The sequence below is a fragment of the Mus musculus genome, chromosome 10, assembly GCF_000001635.26.
Source record: "Mus musculus strain C57BL/6J chromosome 10, GRCm38.p6 C57BL/6J".
NCBI classification, from domain to species: domain Eukaryota; kingdom Metazoa; phylum Chordata; class Mammalia; order Rodentia; family Muridae; genus Mus; species Mus musculus.
In genome coordinates this window covers 103,202,206-103,228,899 of record NC_000076.6, presented here as the reverse complement: position 1 = coordinate 103,228,899, position 26,694 = coordinate 103,202,206, and the positions used below count along the sequence as shown (strand labels likewise).

General features: G+C 38.0%; 1 protein-coding gene across 14 annotated transcripts in view; it reads left to right on the top strand.

Annotated features, from left to right (window-relative positions):
• Positions 1 to 26,694, top strand: part of Lrriq1 (leucine-rich repeats and IQ motif containing 1) — a 191,999-nt gene that overhangs the window by 7,476 nt on the left and 157,829 nt on the right. For 12 of the 14 annotated variants that reach the window (XR_871734.2, XM_011243593.2, XM_030245338.1 and 9 more), the window contains 7 exons: positions 1,598 to 1,724; positions 3,929 to 4,020; positions 5,090 to 5,207; positions 7,441 to 7,664; positions 10,748 to 10,822; positions 12,788 to 14,440; positions 26,390 to 26,542. Coding sequence is in view for 13 of the 14 variants with exons in the window: in XM_011243593.2 (XP_011241895.1) it covers positions 1,598 to 1,724; positions 3,929 to 4,020; positions 5,090 to 5,207; positions 7,441 to 7,664; positions 10,748 to 10,822; positions 12,788 to 14,440; positions 26,390 to 26,542 (2,442 nt within the window). In the remaining variant the exon portion in view is untranslated. Of the gene's footprint in view, positions 1 to 1,597; positions 1,725 to 3,928; positions 4,021 to 5,089; positions 5,208 to 7,440; positions 7,665 to 10,747; positions 10,823 to 12,787; positions 14,502 to 26,389; positions 26,543 to 26,694 lie in introns of those variants that run through there. The other 2 variants (NM_029134.2, NM_001361058.1) reach the window with 1 other exon arrangement.

Genomic DNA, 26,694 nt, shown 5'->3' with positions numbered 1-26,694 from the left:
TGAAGGGCCTCTTCTCCCATTGATGTCTGACTAGGCCATCCTTTGCATATTTGCTAAATATGCAGCTGGAGCCATGAGTTCCATCATGTGTACTCTTTGGTGGATGATTTAGTCCCTGGGAGCTCTGGAGCTACTGGTTAGTTCATATTGCTGTTAGTCCTATGGGGCTGCAAACCCCCTCAACTGCTTGGGTCCTTTCTCTAGCTCCTTCATTGAGTATCCAGTGCTCAGTCCCATGGATGGCTCTGAGCACCCACTTCTGTATTTGTCAGGCACTGGCAGAGCCTCTCCGGAGACAGCTATATCAGGCTCCAGTCAGCAAGCACTTGTTGGCCTCCACAATAGTGTTTGGGTTTGGTGATTGTATATGGGATGGATCCCCAGTTGGGACAGTCTCTGGATGATCATTTTGTTCCCCCTTCTAAAAAAGATCAAAGTATCCACACTTTGGTCTTCCTTCTTCTTGAGCTTCATGTGATTTGTGAATTGTATTTTGGGTATTCTGAGCTTCTGCGCTAATATTTACTTGTCAATGAGTGCATATCATGTGTGTTCTTTTGTGACTGGGTTACCTCACTCAGGATGATATCCTCCAGGTCCATCCATTTGCCTAAGAATTTCATAAATTCATTCTTTTTAATAGCTGAGTAGTACTCCATTGTGTAAATGTACCATATTTTCTGTATCCATTCCTCTGTTGAGGGACATCTGGGTTCTTTCCAGCTTCTGGCTATTATAAATAAGGCTGCTATGAACATAGTGGAGCATGTGTCCTTCTTACAAGTTGGAACATCTTCTGGGTATATGCCCAAGAGAGGTATTACTGGGTCCTCCAGTAGTACTATGTCCACTTTTCTGAGCAACTGCCCAGTAGGATTTGCTGAAGGAGGTAGAAGCAGGAGGATCATGAGTTCGAGGCCAGCCTGGGCTGCACTGCTCTCTTAAGTAGCCTCTCTTCTCTGTCTGTTCTCTTGAGAGCTGGGCAAATTTTATCTCCACTCATTTTGTCAAATCTTTCTGATTCGTCACTTTGTCTGTTGCTCAATTAGAAATTACTTCCAAACACTGCTGTTTCCTTCTACCAACCAACTTTACCTTCATTTTTTGGGATTAAAGGTGTGTACTAAGGGCATTTCTATGTCCCAATCAAAGGAGCCATGTTGCTGGATTAAAATTTCTCTGCAATGTTCTATAATGTCCCATAAATTCAACTGTATTTGATCATTACATTTTAAATAATTGCATAAGATATTAGTTAATATTATATTTTATAAAAAGTTTAGTCTTTATTTGACAATAAATATTTGTAATATAGAAACAAAATATCAAGAACTTAAGGATGTCATCAGAAACATAGAACCTCTAATGAAGATGCAAATTATAACTAGTTAATTTTTTCACTTATTTTCTTAGAATTTTCTAAGAACACATAACTGCATGAAAACAAGCAACTATGTTTCTTTGAAATAGACCTTTTATATGGGCACTTTTACCTATTTACACAGTTTGTTGAAATTTTTGGTATGAAATAAAGACTGCAATACTTGACATATGACCATTGGTAATTGTCTCATATTTTTATTACTCAAAATTTTAGGATTTGCTTGAATTGCCAGAGTCAGTTCTTCATTATATCAACGTCATAAAGAACAAGAGTAAAACTGCTGAAGAACTCATTCTTCAAGACGTAGAAGATACTGATATCTTCAGTGATTATAAGAAAGGTATAAATGAAAGCGAGTTGTTCTTTTGAATAACAATCTTTGAGGGCCAGTTGCCACAATCAGACGCATAATTATTACAAAGACTGCAGAAACAGACTGTAGGATGAAAACCGAAGGTTAACTCTGCCTTTTCCAGAATAGTACTGTGTAGATATTGTTGTCCACTATAATTAGAAAACACAGAGTCAGTGTCAGTATGCAGACACTCACACACAGGCACACACACACACAAACATATGCACACATACCCACATACACATATACACAAACACCACATATGTACACATATATACACATACTCTTACACATATACATACACTATACAAATACACACCATACATATACACACATATACACATATACACCCACACACAACCCACACTCTCCATGTACATACACACATGACAGATACCACACACATACCAAACATACATCATACACATACCACGTATATACATATCCCATGTACATACATACACAATATACATACACACATACCATGTATACACACACACACACACACATCACACATGTAACATATACCCTTACCCAATATACATACCCATGTACATACACACAGAATATACACATACACACATAAACACAGACACACACTCAATGTACATACTCAGACAACACACACATACACACATACACACATCCCACATGTACACAGACACACACATACATATACACATACAAGTACTATATTAGATTTTTTTGTAGAGTATTACTTATGATTCACACTTCCTCTATCATAACCTGGGTCAAAAATGGAAATATCACTTGCTTCCCCTTATATATAACAGCTTTCTGATAATAAAATTTGATTTAACTCACTCACAGAAAGTTAGTTGGAAAAGAGTGTGGATAATTATATTATTTTCTTTCAGTTTTGCACTATAATGCATTCCAGAAAGATTTTAAATAAATATTGAAGAAGAAAAATATCATATTTGGTAAAGTAACTGGGAAGAGTTGACAGGTCCTCTGTTAAGGTGTTTTACTATTAGAAAGCACTGACAAAAATTTAACACACTAAATAAAAGGTATATAATTACATTTGAACTGATCATAAAAAGGAAATAAAATTTGATTAAATCTCATAGAATTAGTATCATTCATTGTGGTAATTTTAATCTTTTAAATTAATATTTCTAGTAAAATATTTTTCTTACATAGTTTAGAATTCTAATGTCAGTTCCTGACAGATCAAATTGAGACTACATATATTTCTCTCTCTTATCAAGTTGTCAGTGTATGCTATATGTGTATGCAATTTCCTTGAAAGAAAACACTCCATTTTGAAGGGAATCTCACAACTTCGGGTGTTCGAAAGGAAAGTGAAAGCTTCCATCCTACAGGAAGCTCAAGTGAGGATATTAATATAAATGGAGGCTCCTCAGGACTCAGGAAATAACCATACCCAAAGCTTTAGACATTCTAAAAGCTAGGCCCCTCACTCCCAGGCTTAGATAAACAGTAACAACTGCCTAGAGACATTCTCAGACAAACACCTGCTGGAAAAGAAGAGACTTAAATTAGCATAACTCCCTAGAAAAGACTCAGTCCATCTTACCTGTCAAGAGGCAGAGACCAGCTGAGCTGCTTTCAAGAAGTTGAGACCAACTGAATGGCTTTCAAGGGATGCTCTCCAAAATTTAGAGTCTTTGCAAATCGTGTACTAAGACCCAGGGTTCCAGCTTTCTTAAGCTATTGCTGATGCTGGGGTGAACTGTGCTAATGGAGCTGTCTGGACCAATCCTGTTCCTGTAAGAAACACCTTACATGTAAGAATATACACACTTTTTTGCCCTGTTGGTTCACTAAGTTCGACTTTGGTAGTTTTTATTTTGTGTTCAGATTTCTTCCTGGAGTTAGTAGAGGTTTGTTCATGTCTTCTGAAATTGAGTTATACAATATTATATTATCAAACAGCTCTGATCCTATATACATAAAACCCAAAACTGTCTAGACTATGAAAAGTGATAGCAAGACAGTGAGTATTTTTAGAAGTTTGCTTTTATTTTCCAAATACTGATAATTTTTTTTTACAACTTTAAAAAAGTACTTTCTATTTCTTGGAGTTAATGTTACTGATCAAGTATGTTGATAGAAATTAAGATGAAAGAGTAATAAAAAGGTTTGAGATTTTGACAAGTGCGCTAATATTTGAAATTATAGTCCCCTCATGCTTTCTCTAGGTTGTAACCATGGCACAGTGACTGACAGTCACATGCATTTGAGGACTGGGTCATTGCCGGAATCTAAAGCAAATGCTGAGCAATTAATGAAGGTATGATTTAGCATCTGAATGGAAGGGCTCCTATTGCAGCTAGGAATTTGTCATTTTCTATTACATAGGATGTTAGTTTATTGCCTGCAGTTTGATTATTTTAAGCAAATCATTTTTTTGTTTCATAGTGTGCTCTGTCATATTATATAAAACTACACAAATTTCTGTTCTTAAAAATGGTTTGATCCATATGTATTTGGGAATACATACACAGAACAATAGAATGATGCTGCATTTATCATTTTTGAAGCAAAGCAGTGAATGTGTTATAATGTTTATTGTATTTCTTATGAAAGAAGATACTTCACTGCAGAGAATCTTCCAGAGCAGAAGGTTATGTATTACATTCGGAAAATAGCACAGGAGAAAAATTCCTAGGGAAATCAATGTAAAACGTCGCATTTTATAGGTTGAAACCTTGAAAGTGTATTTTGAAAAATGTCTTTTAAAGATTTTCTACGTAGATTCATTTTCATTCGATGAAATTCAGTATCTATTCTATCTAGCTCTGTTGAGACTTTGCAAGAGTTTGAAAATAACTTGAAAAATATTTTGTATGCTTTGTAGTCTTTTTTTGTTAACATGCAGATTTGAAATACTAATTTTGAATTTTGTTGCATCATTGAAGACATCCTGTATATTTTTAACTACAGTGGAAACATAATTATATAATACTATTAGTCAAAACAATATGGACGATTCAGGTTTAAGTAGGTGATAGTTTTCTTTGTATTATACTGAGTATATTTATAACCCGTGTACATGAACAATCAGTAGACATAATAAAGACAGACAAGAGAAGAAAATAAAGATAGAAAACCATCAGGGGCAAGGGACATTTTGAAGGGATAATTAAGCATATTCACTGACTATTATAAATTAGTAATGATTTCATTTGTAAAAGCTTAAGAGGATAAATATTTTTATAAAGAAAATATTAGTATTTTGAAAGGTTTAAAGTAAATCATATTCTCAGTATGTATATTTAGACATTAGTAAAATTATAGTTTTACCCTATTCTGGCTTTCTTCAATAATAAAATAATGAAGATATTCTTTTAACCTCTAAGATATTATCTGTAATAGAAAAGGAAGAATTTATGAGAAGTCTAGCTCCTTCTGCCAGGTGTGTTTCCGTTCGTGAGATTATTACTCCTGACACACCCATGGATGAATATATTTTACCAGGTGGGCAATATTCCCAATTATATGCTTAAACTTTTTTTTACACGATGTATTGAAGTGTGTTGAAAATTTTTATGGATACTTGTAAATATACAGCTATAAAATTTTAAAACTGAAAGTTATTATTTCTTACTAAAATACAAAAAAAGATGAATTCCAGAATACATAGAAAAGACAAGGGGTAAGGTGGAGGGGAGAAGGGTAGGGATGGAAATGACAGGAATATTTTTAGTTAGTTTTTAAAATTCACTCAACATCTTGTTGGCTTCATTCCCAGGAGGCAGAGATGGTTCAATACATGTTTATGACTATTTTTTTAAATACTTATTTTTAATTTATTTTTTACACTCCATATTCCATTTACCACCCCATCCACCCTCTGACTGCTCCACCTCCCACACCTCCTTCCCACCCCACCCCGTCCCCACATGGTTGCCCCCACCCCGCAACCAACCTGACCTCTAAACTCCCTGGGGCCTCCAGTGTCTTTTGAGGGTTAGTTGCTTCATCTCTGAATGAACACAGACTTGGCAGTCCTTTACTGTATGTGTGTTGGGGCCTCATATTAGCTGGTGTATCCTGTGTTTTTGGTGGTCCAGGGTTTGAGAGATCTCCAGGGTCTAGATTAATTGAGACTGCTGCTGGTCCTCCTACAGGATCACCCTTCTCCTCAGCTCCTTTCAGCCTTCCCTAATTCAACAACAGGGGTCAGCCGCTTCTGTCCATTGTTTGGATGAAAATAACTGCATCTGATTCTTTCAGTTGCTTGTTGGGTCTTCCTGAGTGCAGTCATGCTAGGTCCCTTTTTGTGAAATCCCTATAGCCTCAGTAATAGAGTCAGGCCTTGGAACCTCCCCTTGAACTGGATCCAACTTTGGGCCTGTTGCTGGGATTTCTTTTCCATCCTTGTAATTCTTTCAGACATGAACAATTACCGTCAGAGGTGTGACTGTGGGATTGCAACCCCATCCCTCACTTGATGGTCTGTCTTTCTGCTGGAGGTAGACTCTATAAATGCCATTAAAGGTCCCTTCCTTTGAGTCCTGGGAGTCTCTCACCTCCCAGGTCTCTGGTGCATTCTGGAAGGTCCCCTCAACCTCCCATTTCCTGAGGCTGCCTGTTTACATTCTTTCTGCTGGGCCTCAGGGTTTCAGTCCTTTTCCTTCACCCAATACCAGATCAGTTTACCTTCTACCTCCCACTGTCTCCCTACCCTGTCCACATTCTCTCCCAAGTCCCTCCCTCCCTCTTTTCACACTTGTGATTACTTTCTTCTCTCTCCCAAGTGGGACTGAGGCATCCTCACTTGGGTACTTCAGCTTGTTGGGCCTTTTGAATTCTGTGGACTGTATCTTGGGTATTCTGTATGGTTTTTTTTTTTAATTTTTAATTTTTTTTTATTTTTGGCTAATATCCACTTATTAGTGAGTACATACCATGCATGTCCTTTTGGGTCTGAGTTACCTCACTCAGGATGATATTTCCATCCATTTGTCTGCAAAAGTCAGGGTATCCTCGTTCTTAATAAATGAGTAGTATCCACATTTTCTGCATCCATTCTTCTGTCTTGGGACACTCAGCCAGCTTTCTTAAAAAACCCATGCCCACCAGCTCAGGGGGAACCCACTAACAATGAGCTAGGTCCTTCCAAATCAATCACTATTTTAAAAACTGACCGACAGGGGGAGGAACTACAGCTTTATCTTAAGGTGGAATTTCCTCAACTGAGGTTTCCTCCTCTAAGTTTAGTTTCTGTGAAGTGGATATAAAACCAGCCAGCATAGTGTCCAAGGAAAAATTTAAGTACTCATGTATAAAATTAAAAAAAACAAAATAAATACTAAGAAAAATCACTGACGAAAGGAACTGAAGAACACACCACAAGTTGAAAAGATCTCCTATATGCATGGTTTGGGAGTATTGCTATCATTGCTATCATAATATCATTGCTATTAGCTCCAAATGCACAGACACACCCAAACACACAATATTATTTTAAATTTTAGTGACTATTTTCAGGAAAGTTATTTGCTTTCTTTATTGACAGTCATAGAATTTTTACATGTAGTCAGATAAGATTGCATATCTGCTAAGTTGACATCAGTTTACTTTTGAAAATGTCAACATTTTCAATGCTGGGGTTATATGCTTTTACATGATGTTTATATGGCATAATTGATGAGTGTGATAGGATTGATCTCAAGAGCACCACGCTTGTTTCTCTGAACGAATGCAGATGAGGCTGATTTGAGTTTCGGATACTTTGAAGTAGAAGAAAGATGTAGAAAATCTTTTGAAGCTTGGCAGGACAAACAACAAGAACTAGAAGAAAAGGATAAAGAAACTCTGGAAGCTCAGAATGAAAGAGAAAAGCGGACCTTTCAAGAGGAAGACGAGAAGAGACAGTGCTGGATGAGACAGTTTGAAGTTGAAAAGAAACACTTAGAGGATCTTCAGAAGGTTCGTTCTTTCTCACCTCGCGCTAAAAGCATAGCCACTCTGGGGAAGGCACTGATGTCTGTAGGATAAATGGAGATCACTCTGTGGTTTTTAATGACTCTTGATGAGGGAAGTATCTGCTCATGGAGTAAGTCTTCAGTGTCTGGATTAGTTTGCATGAACTCCATCAGAACTTCAGATGTGAACTCTTGATCCTGGAGGCCACTAGGGCTTATGGAATTTCAAGGAGTATCCTACATAATTTGAAATTTGCAAAATATCCTACTACTTTTTATGCCTTTTGAGTCACAGAAAAAGATAGTTCCTTTGATTATATAATGTACGCTCTTTATTATCTGACATATGCCACATTATCTAAGATATATTAAGTTAAAGTGGTTGAGTAATTTAGGTGACATTCTCGGCCCTGCCTTTAAAGCTAAGATTTTTCACTGTATATTATTCCATTTGTATTTCTATTTGTTAGCTGTGTCAAAATTGAGGTTTGTATGGTCAAATCATACTAACATGTTAATGGTAAACTCATGGAATTTGGGAGTTCAATTGCATGCCTATATAAAGGCAAGATCAAATTTTGTTTTTCACTAAGTAAGGTTGGTCTGTGTATTATTTAGAATTCATTTTTTAATGTTCTACTTGTAGCTAATTAGAGCAGTGTTCACTAGCTTATACGAAAAGGTGTCATCAACTTGAATAGTGGTGCTTTAAGTTTTAGACAATAGTAATTATTAAATTCTAATAAGCTAGTTGTCTCTTTTAGTTACCACTGGAAGATTTAAAATAAAACCTCAGGTGCATGTTTTAATGATACCAGTCTCTGGTCTCTGTTGTCCATGGTTGTAACTTAATCTTTATTTATTTATTTGTTTGTTTGTTTGTTTGTTTATTGTTTAGGGTTTATTTTTTTTTATTTATGTGAATACACTGTAGCTGTCCTTAGACACACCAGAAGATGGCTTCGGATACTATTACAGGTGGTTGTGAGCCACCATGTGGTTGCTGGGAATTGAACTCAAGACCTTTGGAAGAACAGTCAGTGGTCTTAACCACAGAGCCATCTCTCCAGCCCTGTAACTTAATTTTTGAAACTGAGAGTGATTTGCTTCACAAAATTCTGATACAAGAAAATTAGTCCTTTGTAGATCTAATGTATTCCAAAAGAGACTCTTTATTATGCTTTGTTGTTTGGAAGCTTTTGCATTAGACTATTCAAAATTCTTATAATGAATTCAGAATATATAATTTACTGTCTTCCCAAAGAGTCACTAACAACCTTAGCAATAGCCTGGGTTGTTTGGAGATTCACAATTAGGTCGTTTATTCCTGGAACAGTAGGCTTCATTTGTTGATTATAACTTTTCAGTTGGGACTCAGTCTCTCCCATGGTTTGGTGATTTAATTTTGATGACATTCAAATATGTACATGTATATGTCATTTATACATACACACATATGTATATATGGAGTCTTCTACTCCATGAAGTTACCATACCACCCCTCAAATGGCCTTAATTTTACATTTCTCTCTCCATATTTCCTCCCTTACTGTCTCTTCCTCTGGCGTTAGAGCCTCCATCAGAGTCACCAACCCAATAAATACATTTGTATCTATTCTATCTCCTTGTCCCAGGAAGCTTTCCCTTCCCCCTAGTCCCTTACTCTATACCTAGACTATATTTTTCTACACATTGTAGCAAGCTTATTAAAGATTTGGCAGCTAGTATCCCCATAGAAGTGAATGCTTACCTTATGTCTTTCTGGTTCTGGGTTATTATCTCACTCAGAATGATTTTATTTAGCTCTATCCATTTGCCTGTGGATTTCATGATTTCATTTTTAACAGGCAATTAATGTTCCATTTTGTGAACATACCACAAAGTCATTATCCATTCAACCATTGGCAGCCATCTATTCTGACTATTATGTATAGGGAAGGATTAAGTGTCCCTGAGGTATGTGCCCAAAAGTGGTATAGCTGGCTCTTGAGGTTGTTAGACTCCCTGCTTCCTGAGAACTCACCACACTGATTTCCATAGCGGTGCACAAGTTTGTAGTCCCACCAGCAACAGATGACTCTTCTTAATACTCCATATTCTTGCCAGCATGGGATGTCGTATGTTTTATTTGATCTGGCTATTCTGACTGTTGTTAAAGTGAAATCTCAAAGTAGTTTTGATTTGCAGTTTCCTGATGACTGTGGATGATAAACATTTCTTAAGCTACTCAGCCAGTTTAGTTTCCTCTTTTCAGCATTCTCTCTCTCTAGATCTGTACCCCATTGCTTGATGGAGTTTTTTTTTTTTCTGCGTTCTTTACACATATTTTAAATGTTTGCATTCTATCAGATGAGTGGTTGTTAAAAATCTTTTCTCATCTCTACCCTGCTCTTTTGTTTGAATGACAGTGTCTTTTGCTTTATAGTTTTATGAGGCGCCATTTGTTAATTGTTCTCAATGTGTTTCTGTTCAGAAAGTCTCTTCCTGTGCCATTAAGTTCACTTTCTCTTCTTCAGATTAAATATATTTGACGTCAGGTAGATATATTTGATTGATTTGGAGTAAAATTTTTGCAGGATGATAAGTCTGGATCTATTTGCATTCTTCTACATACAGCCATCCAGTTTGTTGAGTACTATTTGTTAAAAATGCGTTCTTTTTCCAGAATGTATTTCTGGCTTCTTTAAAAAAAAAAATCAGATGTCCATTGGTACGTACATTTATGTCTAGGTCTTCAATTTTATCCCATTGATCAACATGTCTACTTTTGTGTAAGTAACATAAGGGTTTTGTTATTGTTGTTGTTGCTATATCTCTGTAGCTTGTAGTACAATATGAGACTGTGCACAGTGATACCTTCAGCCATATGGTATTTTTATTTGTTAGGTTGGTTTTCTTCCTTATTTTATTTTTCTAAATCATCCAGGAGTATTTTAGGTATCTTGGGTTTTCATTACTAATAAGGGAAGACTCTGGGGGATTGTCATATTTAATCATTGTTTATAAATGTATTGAATGAATTTGAAATATTGAATATGTCATTTGATATTTGAATATAATAATATTCTGATGTTATTTTATATTCAGCAAGACCAAGACAAAATGAATGATGAACTCCATAAAGAAGAGAAAATATGGAAAGAAAAATACAGACAGCATGAGGTATATGTTATATGTTTATTGTTATTCTCTAATTGAACTAAACTATTATGTTTTTTAAAAATAATGACCATTTTAAGATAATATTTCCTATATGGTATGGAAATAATCTAGGTTAGTTTCATATATATATATATATATATATATATATATATATGCACCTATATATGCAGAGATCACTAGACATGTAAACAAAATTTCATTAAGTAAAAAGAGGAAAATGCATAATTATAAATGACATGCCATCTAAATGTTTGAAAAGATAGGTCTATAAAAATAACCATAAATCTTTTCCACTAACTAAATAGCTATACAGATAACATATAAGTGAAAATTATAATTTATTATAAAATGTTAAGTGTATGTTTTATGAGCATTTAATGTGAACATTAAAAATTGATGATTGAGTGTGACAGTTTATTGGATATACTGGGGCATTAGTGAAGCAGAAGAGAGTTTAAAAGGAAATAGTGACAGTGTTGAGTGGAGAGGATGAGAAAATAAAGTAGAAAATAGCCTAGGAACCACTGAAAAATAGCTAAATCTTCATAATAATAATGTTTTATAAAGGGAGACCATGTGACTCAGAAGGGAGAGGTAAGAGCATGAAGGTCAATGGGCGTTTTTGCTTGTTGGTTTTGGTTTTGTTACTTTGTTTTGTTTTGTTTTGTTTTGTTTGTCTTGTTAGATATTTGTCTGGGTTTCTCTGTGTAGCCCTGGCTGCCCTGTACATCACTCTGTAGACCAGGCTGGCATTGACCTCAGAGATCTACCTGCCTCTTCCTCCCCTATGCTGGGATTAAACTATGTATGTGCCACCACAGTCTGGCAAGGGGGGTTGTTTTTGAAAATATCATTTAAAAGTGAACATTCAAAGACAGTGATCTTCAGGAAGAATAGGTAAAATGAGAATCACAGTTGGAATGTGGTAGTGAAATTAGTTAAATTTGAGTCACAGAAGTAAGGAAACATTAGAATATAGGAATAACACATACTGCCCAAAACATCAAAAGTAAGACTAATCTCTGACCTCAAAAGTAAAAATTAGAAGAGAAAGAGCAATTGAATTGACTCCATGACTCTGTTCTTCCTCAGTGTTAATATCCTGGGTTTCTCTAGTGTCTGTATTAATTTCACATTTACTGCTATGTATACTTATGTGCCAGAAAAAATTATTTTTGAATAGAAATTTTTTTTCAATCTTTATAAATTAGGAAACTTTTTACTCTAATTTTGACTTTATTTGAACATGAAATGCAGCCCTGTTTCTATTATCTCTTGACAATTCAATGATATAATGTCCTTGTATTCTCATTCATTTTAGTGATGACAAATTTTATGTTTAATCCATATATTCTAATGAGGCTTTAAGATTTTCACAGTATGTATTGGTTCGCAGATATTTAGTCATTTTTAAGTATGTGTCAAACATTTTACTGAGAGGCTAGATATAAACAAAACAGAAAGTATTTCTTTTCTGCGTTTTCTACCTCTCATGAGATTTAGAAGGGATAAGATGTGTGACTGGGCCAAAGCTCCCCCATGCTGATGTCTGTCCGAGGATACCTTGTCCTAGTTCACATTCTGCTTCAGAAGGGGTGTCATCCTGAGGCTCCACTATTACAGCATCCGTATCAGGAAGACTGAGCCCCCACCCCCACCCTGTTACCTGGATTTAAGCCTGTTTCCCCCTAAGTGTTTCCCTGTTTCATCTTTAAGTGCTTTTCATCTGCAGATAATTCCTTTATAATTAACTCATTGGCTCATAACTTAACTGTATTATCAACATCCCAGTGAGACCCAAATCTTCTAAGTAGTAAAAAAAAAAACAATTTCCTATAAAACAAGTGACTAGTCTTCCTCAGGGAATTCTAGAGCACTTTCACCCGTCATTTAGGGTTTATAGTACATTTAGTACACTTACAAAGTTACAGATTTACCTGATGCTCATAACTATGTCTGTTTTAGGAACATATCAGAAACTTGCACTTAAAAATGGAGGAGGAGAGAACAAGATTAAGTGAGCTACAAGAAAAAGAAAAGGCACGTTTATTCAAACTGCGGTATGATGCAGCTGTAAAAATTCAAGCCACTTATAGAGCATCAGTAACTTACCGAAAATATAGCCCAATCATAAAAGAGCAAATGGAAAAGAAGAGGAGGAGAGCACAGGAGTTGAAAGAGAAGGAGGCAAAGATACGACAGAAGGAGGAAGAAAAGAGGAGGAGACTTGAAGAGGAGCAGAGGGTAGAGGAGGAGAAGAAGAAGAAGATGCTGGAGGAGAGGAGGAGACGAGAGAGGGAATACGAAGAGAAAAAGAGCATCCTGAGACAAGAGAGAGAAGAGCAACGAAGCAAGGAAGTGATAAGACTGAGGGAACATGCCCACTCGCCACTGATCATTACCTGTGCTTTAAAGAAAGGAGATTGCCATGGCAAGCAGCAAGCTATTGCACATGTGCCAAAGGGTAAGGGTACTATAGCCAAAGAGTCAGTGGACAGCAACTCAAAGAAGCAAGAAGATGCTTGCCTCGCTCAGCAATTAAACAAGAGAGAAAACACACACGTGCAGCAGCTTGCGATGAAGAAATCAACAGGAATAAAATTAAAACCAAACCAGGCAATTTTGGTAGAATTAAAAATGAACGAGAAAAATGAAAGTTTACCAAAATTAAAAATCAATGAAAACTTATCAAAAAACCAATGTTCAGAACAACCTTCTGACCAAGAATTTAACGCTGAAAATGTAGACCAAAAAAATGAATTGGAAAACTCCAACCTAAAGGAAAGTGTGAATGAACAGTACCCGTGGCAAGGACTAGAGTCAGATACTCAGACAGAGGAACATGTGGAGCATGTCAGGGAGGAGAAGGTGGGACAAGAAACCGAAAAACTATTTGGATTCAATCAAGAAGTGAGTGCAGAAGACAGTAAACAAGCACAAGGAGTCATGGAGGAGACCCGGGAGGGATTGGCTGAAGAGATAGAAATCAAAGAGATGACACAGCAAGGTGGGCCATCGGATGAGAATAATAGCTCACCTATTTCCATGCAGAAAAGCCTACCATCACTGACACCAGACAATCCTGAACCTGTAGAAAGAAGTGTAACACTAGAAGAAGACCAAGAGACTGATTTAAAATCAGAAAGAATTGAGGAAATCCCAGAAGAAGGTGTGCTGTCCTGTGATGCTGCAGTCATTAACGCAGATGCCTCTGTGCATACAGAAGGCGAGGCAGACCTGCAGGATTCTGCCTCAGGCAAGCTTGCTCCCAGTGAAGAAGCTGGTAGTCACAGTGCTAATAACCTCTTGGCCACTGAAGAAGTGGAAGACTCTCCTAAATCTGAAATTCAAGAAGCTCTGGAAAAAGGACAGCAGACAAAGGCTGAAGCTGATGGTGTCCTGACTTGCTCTGTTTCACAGTTAACAGTTTTATCTTCAGTTGAGGAAAGGAGACTAGCTTGGGTAAAAACATTTAAACCCTGGGCTGAAATCTTTGAGCAAAATCAACATAAGAAAATTGTTAAAAAAAGGAGACTTGTGAAGTGCCCACCAAATACAATGCCTCCTTTAGATCCATCAGCCATTCTCCAGTATGGCCCTTGGAAATCTTTAAAGCAGGTATTTATAATTTAGCAATACTATTTGTAGACTGAATTAAAATGAACTTCTGATAATGTAATTTGATCTTTCAATGGTCTTATATATAAGAATTCTGCATCTTAATAAATGGAGTTACTAGTGAAACAGTATTGAAATACTGTCTCCTTTTAGAGAGCTAATATATTTAAGTTCTCAAGTAGAGTTTACCAGGACCTTATCCATCTTAGCAGTCTAAAGAGCTTTGATTGAATTTTTTCGGTATCTTAGGCCCTGATTTAATGCCCTGTAAGAACATCTGGAAATTATGATTAGAATTAGATAAGAGACAGGTGAGAGGGTGCGCCAGAGAACCTGACAGCCTCTGGAACAGGCAGAAGCACAGAGGGGCTGAGGCAGCACCCTGTGTGGGCCGGGGACAGCCGGCCACCTTCCGGACCGGAGGACAGGTGCCCGCCCTGCTGGGGAGGCGACCTAAGCCACAGCAGCAGCGGTCGCCATCTTGATCCGGGACCCGCCGAACTTAGGAAATTAGTCTGAACAGGTGAGAGGGTGCGCCAGAGAACCTGACAGCTTCTGGAACAGGCGGAAGCACAGAGGCGCTGAGGCAGCACCCTTTGTGGGCCGGGGACAGCCAGCCACCGTCCGGACCGGAGGACAGGTGCCCGCCCGGCTGGGGAGGCGGCCTAAGCCACAGCAGCAGCGGTCGCCATCTTGGTCCGAGACCCGCCGAACTTAGGAAATTAGTCTGAACAGGTGAGAGGGTGCGCCAGAGAACCTGACAGCTTCTGGAACAGGCAGAAGCACAGAGGGGCTGAGGCAGCACCCTGTGTGGGCCGGGGACAGCCGGCCACCTTCCGGACCAGAGGACAGGTGCCCGCCCCGCTGGGGAGGCGACCTAAGCCACAGCAGCAGCGGTCGCCATCTTGGTCCCGGGACTCCAAGGAACTTAGGAATTTAGTCTGCTTAGGTGAGAGTCTGTACCACCTGGGAACTGCCAAAGCAACACACTGTCTGAGAAAGGTCCTGTTTTGGGCCTTCTTCTTCGGCCAGGAGGAGGTCCAAATACAAGATATCTGCGCACCTTCCCTGTAAGAGAGCTTGCCAGCAGAGAGTGCTCTGAGCACTGAAACTCAGAGGAGAGAATCTGTCTCCCAGGTCTGCTGATAGACGGTAACAGAATCACCAGAAGAACAATCTCTAAACAGAGTCAACTATAACTACTAACTCCAGAGATTACCAGATGGCGAAAGGTAAACGGAGGAATCTTACTAACAGGAACCAAGACCACTCACCATCACCAGAACCCAGCACACCCACTTCGCCCAGTCCAGGGAACCCCAACACACCTGAGAACCTAGACCTAGATTTAAAAGCATATCTCATGATGATGGTAGAGGACATCAAGAAGGACTTTAATAAATCACTTAAAGAAATACAGGAGAACACTGCTAAAGAGTTACAAGTCCTTAAAGAAAAACAGGAAAACACAATCAAACAGGTAGAAGTCCTTACAGAAAAAGAGGAAAAAACATACAAACAGGTGATGGAAATGAACAAAACCATACTAGACCTAAAAAGGGAAGTAGACACAATAAAGAAAACTCAAAGCGAGGCAACACTAGAGATAGAAACCCTAGGAAAGAAATCTGGAACCATAGATTTGAGCATCAGCAACAGAATACAAGAGATGGAAGAGAGAATCTCAGGTGCAGAAGATTCCATAGAGAACATCGGCACAACAATCAAAGAAAATGGAAAATGCAAAAAGATCCTAACTCAAAATATCCAGGAAATCCAGGACACAATAAGAAGACCAAACGTACGGATAATAGGAGTGGATGAGAATGAAGATTTTCAACTCAAAGGTCCAGCAAACATCTTCAACAAAATTATTGAAGAAAACTTCCCAAATCTAAAGAATGAGATGCATATGAACATACAAGAAGCCTACAGAACTCCAAATAGACTGGACCAGAAAAGAAATTCCTCCCGACACATAATAATCAGAACATCAAATGCACTAAATAAAGATAGAATACTAAAAGCAGTAAGGGAAAAAGGTCAAGTAACATATAAAGGCAAGCCTATCAGAATTACACCAGATTTTTCACCAGAGACTATGAAAGCCAGAAGAGCCTGGACAGATGTTATACAGACACTAAGAGAACACAAACTGCAGCCCAGGCTACTATACCCAGCCAAACTCTCAATTATCATAGAGGGAGAAACCAAAGTATTCCACGACAAAACCAAATTCACGCATTATCTCTCCACGAATCCAGCCCTTCAAAGGATAATAACAGAAAAAAACCAATACAAGAACGGGAACAACGCCCTAGAAAAAACAAGAAGGTAATCCCTCAACAAACCTAAAAGAAGACAGCCACAAGAACAGAATGCCACCTTTAACAACTAAAATAACAGGAAGCAACAATTACTTTTCCTTAATATCTCTTAACATCAATGGTCTCAACTCGCCAATAAAAAGACATAGACTAACAAACTGGCTACACAAACAAGACCCAACATTTTGCTGCTTACAGGAAACTCATCTCAGAGAAAAAGATAGACACTACCTCAGAATGAAAGGCTGGAAAACAATTTTCCAAGCAAATGGTATGAAGAAACAAGCAGGAGTAGCCATCCTAATATCTGATAAGATTGACTTCCAACCCAAAGTCATCAAAAAAGACAAGGAGGGACACTTCATTCTCATCAAAGGTAAAATCCTCCAAGAGGAACTCTCAATTCTGAATATCTATGCTCCAAATACAAGAGCAGCCACATTCACTAAAGAAACTTTAGTAAAGCTCAAAGCACACATTGCGCCTCACACAATAATAGTGGGAGACTTCAACACACCACTTTCACCAATGGACAGATCATGGAAACAGAAACTAAACAGGGACACACTGAAACTAACAGAAGTGATGAAACAAATGGATCTGACAGATATCTACAGAACATTTTACCCTAAAACAAAAGGATATACCTTCTTCTCAGCACCTCATGGTACCTTCTCCAAAATTGACCACATAATAGGTCACAAATCAGGCCTCAACAGATTCAAAAATATTGAAATTGTCCCATGTATCCTATCAGATCACCATGCACTAAGGCTGATCTTCAATAACAAAATAAATAACAGAAAGCCAACATTCACATGGAAACTGAACAACACTCTTCTCAATGATACCTTGGTCAAGGAAGGAATAAAGAAAGAAATTAAAGACTTTTTAGAGTTTAATGAAAAGGAAGCCACAACGTACCCAAACCTTTGGGACACAATGAAAGCATTTCTAAGAGGGAAACTCATAGCTATGAGTGCCTTCAAGAAAAAACGGGAGAGAGCACATACTAGCAGCTTGACAACACATCTAAAAGCTCTAGAAAAAAAGGAAGCAAATTCACCCAAGAGGAGTAGACGGCAGGAAATAATCAAACTCAGGGGTGAAATCAACCAAGTGGAAACAAGAAGAACTATTCAAAGAATTAACCAAACGAGGAGTTGGTTCTTTGAGAAAATCAACAAGATAGATAAACCCTTAGCTAGACTCACTAAAGGGCACAGGGACAAAATCCTAATTAACAAAATCAGAAATGAAAAGGGAGACATAACAACAGATCCTGAAGAAATCCAAAACACAATCAGATCCTTCTACAAAAGGCTATACTCAACAAAACTGGAAAACCTGGACGAAATGGACAAATTTCTGGACAGATACCAGGTACCAAAGTTGAATCAGGATCAAGTTGACCTTCTAAACAGTCCCATATCCCCTAAAGAAATAGAAGCAGTTATTAATAGTCTCCCAGCCAAAAAAAGCCCAGGACCAGACGGGTTTAGTGCAGAGTTCTATCAGACCTTCAAAGAAGATCTAACTCCAGTTCTGCACAAACTTTTTCACAAGATAGAAGTAGAAGGTATTCTACCCAACTCATTTTATGAAGCCACTATTACTCTGATACCTAAACCACAGAAAGATCCAACAAAGATAGAGAACTTCAGACCAATTTCTCTTATGAACATCGATGCAAAAATTCTTAATAAAATTCTCGCTAACCGAATCCAAGAACACATTAAAGAAATCATCCATCCTGACCAAGTAGGTTTTATTCCAGGGATGCAGGGATGGTTTAATATACGAAAATCCATCAATGTAATCCATTATATAAACAAACTCAAAGACAAAAACCACATGATCATCTCGTTAGATGCAGAAAAAGCATTTGACAAGATCCAACACCCATTCATGATAAAAGTTCTGGAAAGATCAGGAATTCAAGGCCAATACCTAAACATGATAAAAGCAATCTACAGCAAACCAGTAGCCAACATCAAAGTAAATGGAGAGAAGCTGGAAGCAATCCCACTAAAATCAGGGACTAGACAAGGCTGCCCACTTTCTCCCTACCTTTTCAACATAGTACTTGAAGTATTAGCCAGAGCAATTCGACAACAAAAGGAGATCAAGGGGATACAAATTGGAAAAGAGGAAGTCAAAATATCACTTTTTGCAGATGATATGATAGTATATATAAGTGACCCTAAAAATTCCAACAGAGAACTCCTAAACCTGATAAACAGCTTCGGTGAAGTAGCTGGATATAAAATTAACTCAAACAAGTCAATGGCCTTTCTCTACACAAAGAATAAACAGGCTGAGAAAGAAATTAGGGAAACAACACCCTTCTCAATAGCCACAAATAATATAAAATATCTCGGCGTGACTCTAACGAAGGAAGTGAAAGATCTGTATGATAAAAACTTCAAGTCCCTGAAGAAAGAAATTAAAGAAGATCTCAGAAGATGGAAAGATCTCCCATGCTCATGGATTGGCAGGACCAACATTGTAAAAATGGCTATCTTGCCAAAAGCAATCTACAGATTCAATGCAATCCCCATTAAAATTCCAACTCAATTCTTCAACGAATTAGAAGGAGCAATCTGCAAATTCATCTGGAATAACAAAAAACCGAGGATAGCAAAAACTCTTCTCAAGGATAAAAGAACCTCTGGTGGAATCACCATGCCTGACCTAAAGCTTTACTACAGAGCAATTGTGATAAAAACTGCATGGTACTGGTATAGAGACAGACAAGTGGACCAATGGAATAGAATTGAAGACCCAGAAATGAACCCACACACCTATGGTCACTTGATCTTCGACAAGGGAGCCAAAACCATCCAGTGGAAGAAAGACAGCATTTTCAACAATTGGTGCTGGCACAACTGGTTGTTATCATGTAGAAGAATGCGAATCGATCCATACTTATCTCCTTGTACTAAGGTCAAATCTAAGTGGATCAAGGAACTTCACATAAAACCAGAGACACTGAAACTTATAGAGGAGAAAGTGGGGAAAAGCCTTGAAGATATGGGCACAGGGGAAAAATTCCTGAACAGAACAGCAATGGCTTGTGCTGTAAGATCGAGAATTGACAAATGGGACCTAATGAAACTCCAAAGTTTCTGCAAGGCAAAAGACACTGTCTATAAGACAAAAAGACCACCAACAGACTGGGAAAGGATCTTTACCTATCCTAAATCAGATAGGGGACTAATATCCAACATATATAAAGAACTCAAGAAGGTGGACCTCAGAAAATCAAATAACCCCCTTAAAAAATGGGGCTCAGAACTGAACAAAGAATTCTCACCTGAGGAATACCGAATGGCAGAGAAGCACCTGAAAAAATGTTCAACATCCTTAATCATCAGGGAAATGCAAATCAAAACAACCCTGAGATTCCACCTCACACCAGTGAGAATGGCTAAGATCAAAAATTCAGGTGACAGCAGATGCTGGCGAGGATGTGGAGAAAGAGGAACACTCCTCCATTGTTGGTGGGATTGCAGGCTTGTACAACCACTCTGGAAATCAGTCTGGCGGTTCCTCAGAAAATTGGACATAGTACTACCGGAGGATCCAGCAATACCTCTCCTGGGCATATATCCAGAAGAAGCCCCAACTGGTAAGAAGGACACATGCTCCACTATGTTCATAGCAGCCTTATTTATAATAGCCAGAAACTGGAAAGAACCCAGATGCCCCTCAACAGAGGAATGGATACAGAAAATGTGGTACATCTACACAATGGAGTACTACTCAGCTATTAAAAAGAATGAATTTATGAAATTCCTAGCCAAATGGATGGACCTGGAGAGCATCATCCTGAGTGAGGTAACACAATCACAAAGGAACTCACACAATATGTACTCACTGATAAGTGGATACTAGCCCAAAACCTAGGATACCCACGATATAAGATACAATTTCCTAAACACATGAAACTCAAGAAAAATGAAGACTGAAGTGTGGACACTATGCCCCTCCTTAGAAGTGGGAACAAAACACCCATGGAAGGAGTTACAGAAACAAAGTATGGAGCTGAGATGAAAGGATGGACCATGTAGAGACTGCCATATCCAGGGATCCACCCCATAATCAGCTTCCAAATGCTGACACCATTGCATACACTAGCAAGATTTTACTGAAAGGACCCAGATGTAGCTGTCTCTTGTGAGACTATGCCGGGGCCTAGCAAACACAGAAGTGGATGCTCACAGTCAGCTAATGGATGGATCACAGGGCTCCCAATGGAGGAGCTAGAGAAAGTACCCAAGGAGCTAAAGGGATCTTCAACCCTATAGGTGGAACAACATTATGAACTAACCAGTACCCCTGAGCTCTTGACTCTAGCTGCATATGTATCAAAAGATGGCCTAGTCGGCCATCACTGGAAAGAGAGGCCCATTGGACACGCAGACTTTGTGTGCCCCGGTACAGGGGAACGCCAGGGCCAAAGGGGGGGAGTGGGTGGGTAGGGGAGTGGGGGTGGGTGGGTAAGGGGGACTTTTGGTATAGCATTGGAAATGTAAATGAGCTAAATACCTAATAAAAAAAAATGGAAAAAAAAAAAAAAAAAAAAAAAACCAAAAAAAAAAAAAAAAAAAAAGAATTAGATAAGAACATTTAGTGCTTTTCCTCTTTAGGAGTTCACTCCAGATTGTGGACCACACCCTGGCTCACATGAAAGTTACTCCTGAAGTGAAATAGGTGCTTTCAGGATTGAAGACCCTAGATTTCCTGTATGGAAATGCTATTTAACCATATGCCATAGAGTGGCAACACACAGATGCTAGAAACATGGCATAGTTTTCATTAGGAACTACTAATTTCCTGCTATGGAAAACACAAAATCAACCAAACTTAAGACACACAATTTGATGTTTAAGGTTCTTTTGATGGCATGGTGCTTCAAACAAGTTACAACTTTTATTTATCTGTGGCTTGGAAGTCAAATATATTTTATAAAATTTATTTTAGAGGCATAGAAGTAACATTTTTTTATCTCAGTTTTAACAAGTTTAGTTTGAGCTGGCATGGCTGCCATCTATCATTTGATTAACTATTGGAGTAAATTGTACATGGTGACATATGAAGATCAATGAAGCTGAGAATCAAATTTCAGGTACTTACTGTTAGTTAGAATTGGGGTAGAAATTTCAGATTATCAGAAACCTGGTACTGGTTTTCCATAGAGTTTGAGAATTCTATTTTAAATGCTTCAAAATATGTAAAGACACCCGGCGACTCATCACACATGGACACTGACTGGGGCAGAAGACAGACACCAGTTCCACCTACCAAACGTTAAGAGAAGCTCCAACATGTTTCAGGGAGAGACCTAAACCAAAGCCCTTTTGTGTGCAGTAGGAGGTCAGCTTCGGCTCTTGTGTCCTCAAGATAAACAGGAAGGAAAACTAGCAATGATGTGTCACTAGCTCCTTACTCTAAGACAAGTAGGGTCTGTCTTGTTGCCCGTGAGAGACCATGATTCTGGAGATAAACTGTAAGAGAGGACACTAGTCCCTACATCAAGAGGTAGCTGGGGGAACTGCAGACAATAAGTCATTCATAAGTCTCCCGATATCTTCTAAGTTTCCTTTTAATTAAAATGTACTTAATGACTTCATGATATTTTATGCCTTCATGATTTTTTTGCCCTTATTTAAAAAAAAATGACAGGATTGTGTCATGGAGCACACACACTGGCCTCAAACTCATGATACTCCTGCCTTAACCTCCTTGTGCTAAGATACAGGCCTGTACTACCATGTGTGTTCCTCCTGTTTTGGGCTTCAGATCATATCCAGGGCCCCACTTTTGCCACTCCAGTGTTCTTGGAGCAAGCCACCCCCAGACTATATTCATCTTCTTATATAGACAGGTGCCTAGACAAATAAACACAATGATAAATAATACAGTATTTTATTCACTTGGTAATTTTTCATTTGTCTAATATATTTGGCCAATAATTATTGGTGCACTGAAAAGAAAAATGCAGTGTTTGTCCCTCTGGAACACAAGCATTGAAATGTCCCATAAATTTCAATTGCTATAAATAAGATTCGTGTGTATTCTGTGAAAGGAAAGTAAATTAGTGGAGTCTGTTGATTTACTTTTGTTGTGTACTGGGGACTTAACTGTGCTTGCAAGAGCCCTACAGCTGAACTATATTCCTTGTTCTTTTGTAAGGAAAAAAAATGTTTTGAGTGAGGGTCTCATGGAATTTCCCAGGCTGGCCTTGAGCTCACTGAACATATCCTTGGCAAGCTGAAAGTGTTATGTTCCTCCCTCAACCCTCTGGGTATTTCAGAGGGCAAGTCTGCACCACCACTTCTGACCAGTGATGAGGTTTAGAGGGGACATCTTAGTCAGAGAAAAACAATATTAAGGGACAAGAGGTAGAATTTACTCACTAACATGGCCTCTGTTTCCTAGTCAGGGTTCACACATGGCTACCAGACCTGTGCGGCCACATAGACTCTTGCCTTGGCTCTTCACTAGGTTTTCTGGGACGATACCATTTCTCAAGTCAGTCATTCTTTTTATAGTTGCCTTTCACTTAGTTTGTTTCAGGCTTTTCAGTATGATAACAGTAAACATTACTTAAAAACAAAAACAAACTAACAACAATCCCTCCTTATGTACTTACTGTTGTTCTTCCTCTGGGGTTGCGATCCACTTCAACTCCTTCAGGCCTTCCCCTGACTCTTCCATTGGGGTCCCCATGCTCAGTCCTATGGTTGGCCACAAGTGTCAGCATCTGTATTGATCTTCAGTTGAGGAAAGGAGACTAGCTTGTGTAAAAACATTTAAACCCTGAGCTGAAATCTTTGAGCAAAATCAATATAAGAAAATTGTTAAAAAAAAAAAAAAAAGGAGACTTGTGAAGTGCCCACCTATACCAGGCTCCTCTTAGCAAGTGCTTCTTGGTATCAGCAATACTGTCTGGGTTTGGTGTCTGTGGATGGTGTGGATCCCTAGGTGGGGCAGTCTCTGGATGCCCTTTCCTTTAGTTTCTGCTCCACTCTTTCTCCCTGCATTTTTATTACACAAGAACAATTTTGGTTTAAAAATGTTGAGGTGGACATTATGAACTAACCAGTACCCCAGAGCTATTGACTCTAGCTGCATATGTATCAAAAGATGACCTAGTCGGCCATCACTGGAAAGAGAGGCCCATTGGTCAAGGAAACTGTATATGCCCCAGTACAGGGGAATGCCAGGGACAAAATGTGGGAATGGTTGGGTAGGGGAGTGGGGGGTAGAGGGGATGGGGGACTCTTGGGATACCATTGGAAATGTAATTGAAGAAAATACGTAATAAAAAAAAGTAAATGAAAAAAAAATGTTGAGATGGGTGGGTAGCCCCACCCCTCAATCATGGACCATGCCTATCCACTGGATATTGTCTCTACAGGTTCTATCTCCCTTTTGTTGGGCATTCTGGCTTTGTTGAGGCCTGGGAACCTCTTGTTTCCCTGGCATCTGGGACTTTCTAGTGACTACCCCTAGTCCCCCATTCCCCTCTGCTACACACCTCCGCCCTCTGTACTTCTCCCCCATCTCCTCCCACACCTGACCCTGCTCTCCCCTTTTCCTCCCCCTCCTCTCTGCTTCCCAGGTCCCTCTCTCCCTCTAAGTTCTGTGATTATATTTTTCCCCCTTATAAGTAGGACTGAATCATCCACACTTTGTTCTTCCTTCTACTTGAGCTTCATATGGTCTGTGACAACTCACAGACCTACTTTGATTTTCTAGTCATTTAGCTTCACATAAGCTGTGCTTATCCTGACCCCTAGCACTGTCTTTGAAAGACTCTTCTATAGCTGCTGTGGGGTAAAACTATACTTTTCCTTACCTGTGTTTGAGAATAATTGATAATTAAATCTCTAAAGTATTATGGCAATCTTAGGTTATACACATAGACACATATGTCAAGTATTTGCAAAAATATTATGATTACATGAAAATTAGTAATAATTAAAACGATAATGAATTAATCATTTTGCTCCATAGATGAGACAGTTCATTCTCAAACAAAAAGAACACGAGAACACAAAAGTTTCAAATATGTTTTTATATTGTCCTTAACAGGAAAACAAAAAAATGAATGCTATGAATATATATGTTTTACTTTGAGTTGAGACAATTCCTATTTTTTTAATTTTGGAAACATTTAATCATTCTCTCTTATTTTTCAAACCGAGAAAGCAATGATGGATACACATGGTTACCATGCTATATTGACCTTAATTTGAGAGATACAGGGCAACTTTAAACACGTGATTTCTATCATACCTGGTTCAAAGGATGAATATGTATGCTTATTTTGATGACATATGTTTGGAAAACTTTAGAAGGAGGTATAGGATACATTCCTGTATCGTAGAAGTTTTTAAATGTTTAATTGTTTTGATATTTCTCCCTAAGTTTTAGCCAATTTTTGTTGTTTTTTTTTCAGTTTTTAAAATATATAATATAGCATATATATTGCATGAAAGACAATCAAATTTTTAATTTCAAATATTTTTTAAATGTTTAAATTTAAAACAGAACAAATACTGTGAGACTCCCCATACAGTCAAAGATAGATGCTTCTAACAACGTACAAACATAATCTTCATTTATGAATTGTAATGAAGTGAGACAACAGAGATTGGAGAGTTTGCCACCTCCTAAGAAACTGAATTCAATTATGCATCTATCTTTGGCTGAAATAGACATGTTATCAAATAAAACCAATAATGTATTTTACTGCCAGTCAACCTTTGTCATTACATAGTTGGCTGTAATTGTCAAATGTTGAGTTATTAAATTCTCAGTTTATTTGCTTTCATTTTCTAGTACATGGCCACCTCTCTAATTATAGGATTTATTTGTTTGCAATCAAACTTAGAGAGCAGTGCATTTGCCATTGTCACATATGTGGGTGATACATTTTCATTCTGTAAAGAATTGAAAGGTAATTGTTTGCAAGAATTGTGTTCAATAATGAATACTTGCTACACTCTGAGATGATTATGAAATAGGAAAATTTATTTACCAAAAGTTTATGAAATGTTATTACTTATACTGGTTAAGCAAAAAAATATATATATATAGACCAAATGATGTCTGTGTATCTTCATTAATATATGTCCCTGTCAGAGATCCAGGGATTGCAAAGCTACTGTTAAATTTTATATTTATATATATATATATACATATATATATAATATACACACACATATATACATGTATACACACGTATATGTATATATACATACATGTATATACATATATGTATATATATGAGATATGTTATATTCTAAAGTCTAAAAAAAGCAACAAAAAATTGCTAAAACTTAGGGAGAAAGTTAATAAGTTATTACCATATTTCTGCATGTATTTTACCTGTAAGATAGAATTGATTGTGATTGATCGCATTGATTTATGTTGCTATGTTGCAAGAAAAAGAGTTGAGAGAGCTAGATTTAAACTGAATTCCTACTAAAGGTAGGATTTGAAGAATATGATTACTTAGGTGAACTTTTGGAAACCTTTCCAAGGATAATATAATCTGCATTATGGTGTGCAACAATGTCACTCACCGCAGTGTTCTTGAAACCTCTAGGTTCCAGTGATTACATTTCAGGGTTTGCCTGGTTGTAGTCTCTCTACACTGGCAGAGTGCTCAAATCTTCAGATCCTGTCTCTCCGACGCTGTGGATTAACTTCCTTGCAGGGACTGAGCCACTGCACACGCCTTAAGTACATCGATGCACAGGCAAGTTGTTGCTTTTACTGTCATTTGCCACACAACAAATATTAAATGGTTTTGGTGTGTCTTAGTTAGGGTTTTACTGCTGTGAACAGACAACCATGACCAAGGTAAGTCTTATAAAAAACAACATTTAATTGGGGCTGGCTTACAGGTTC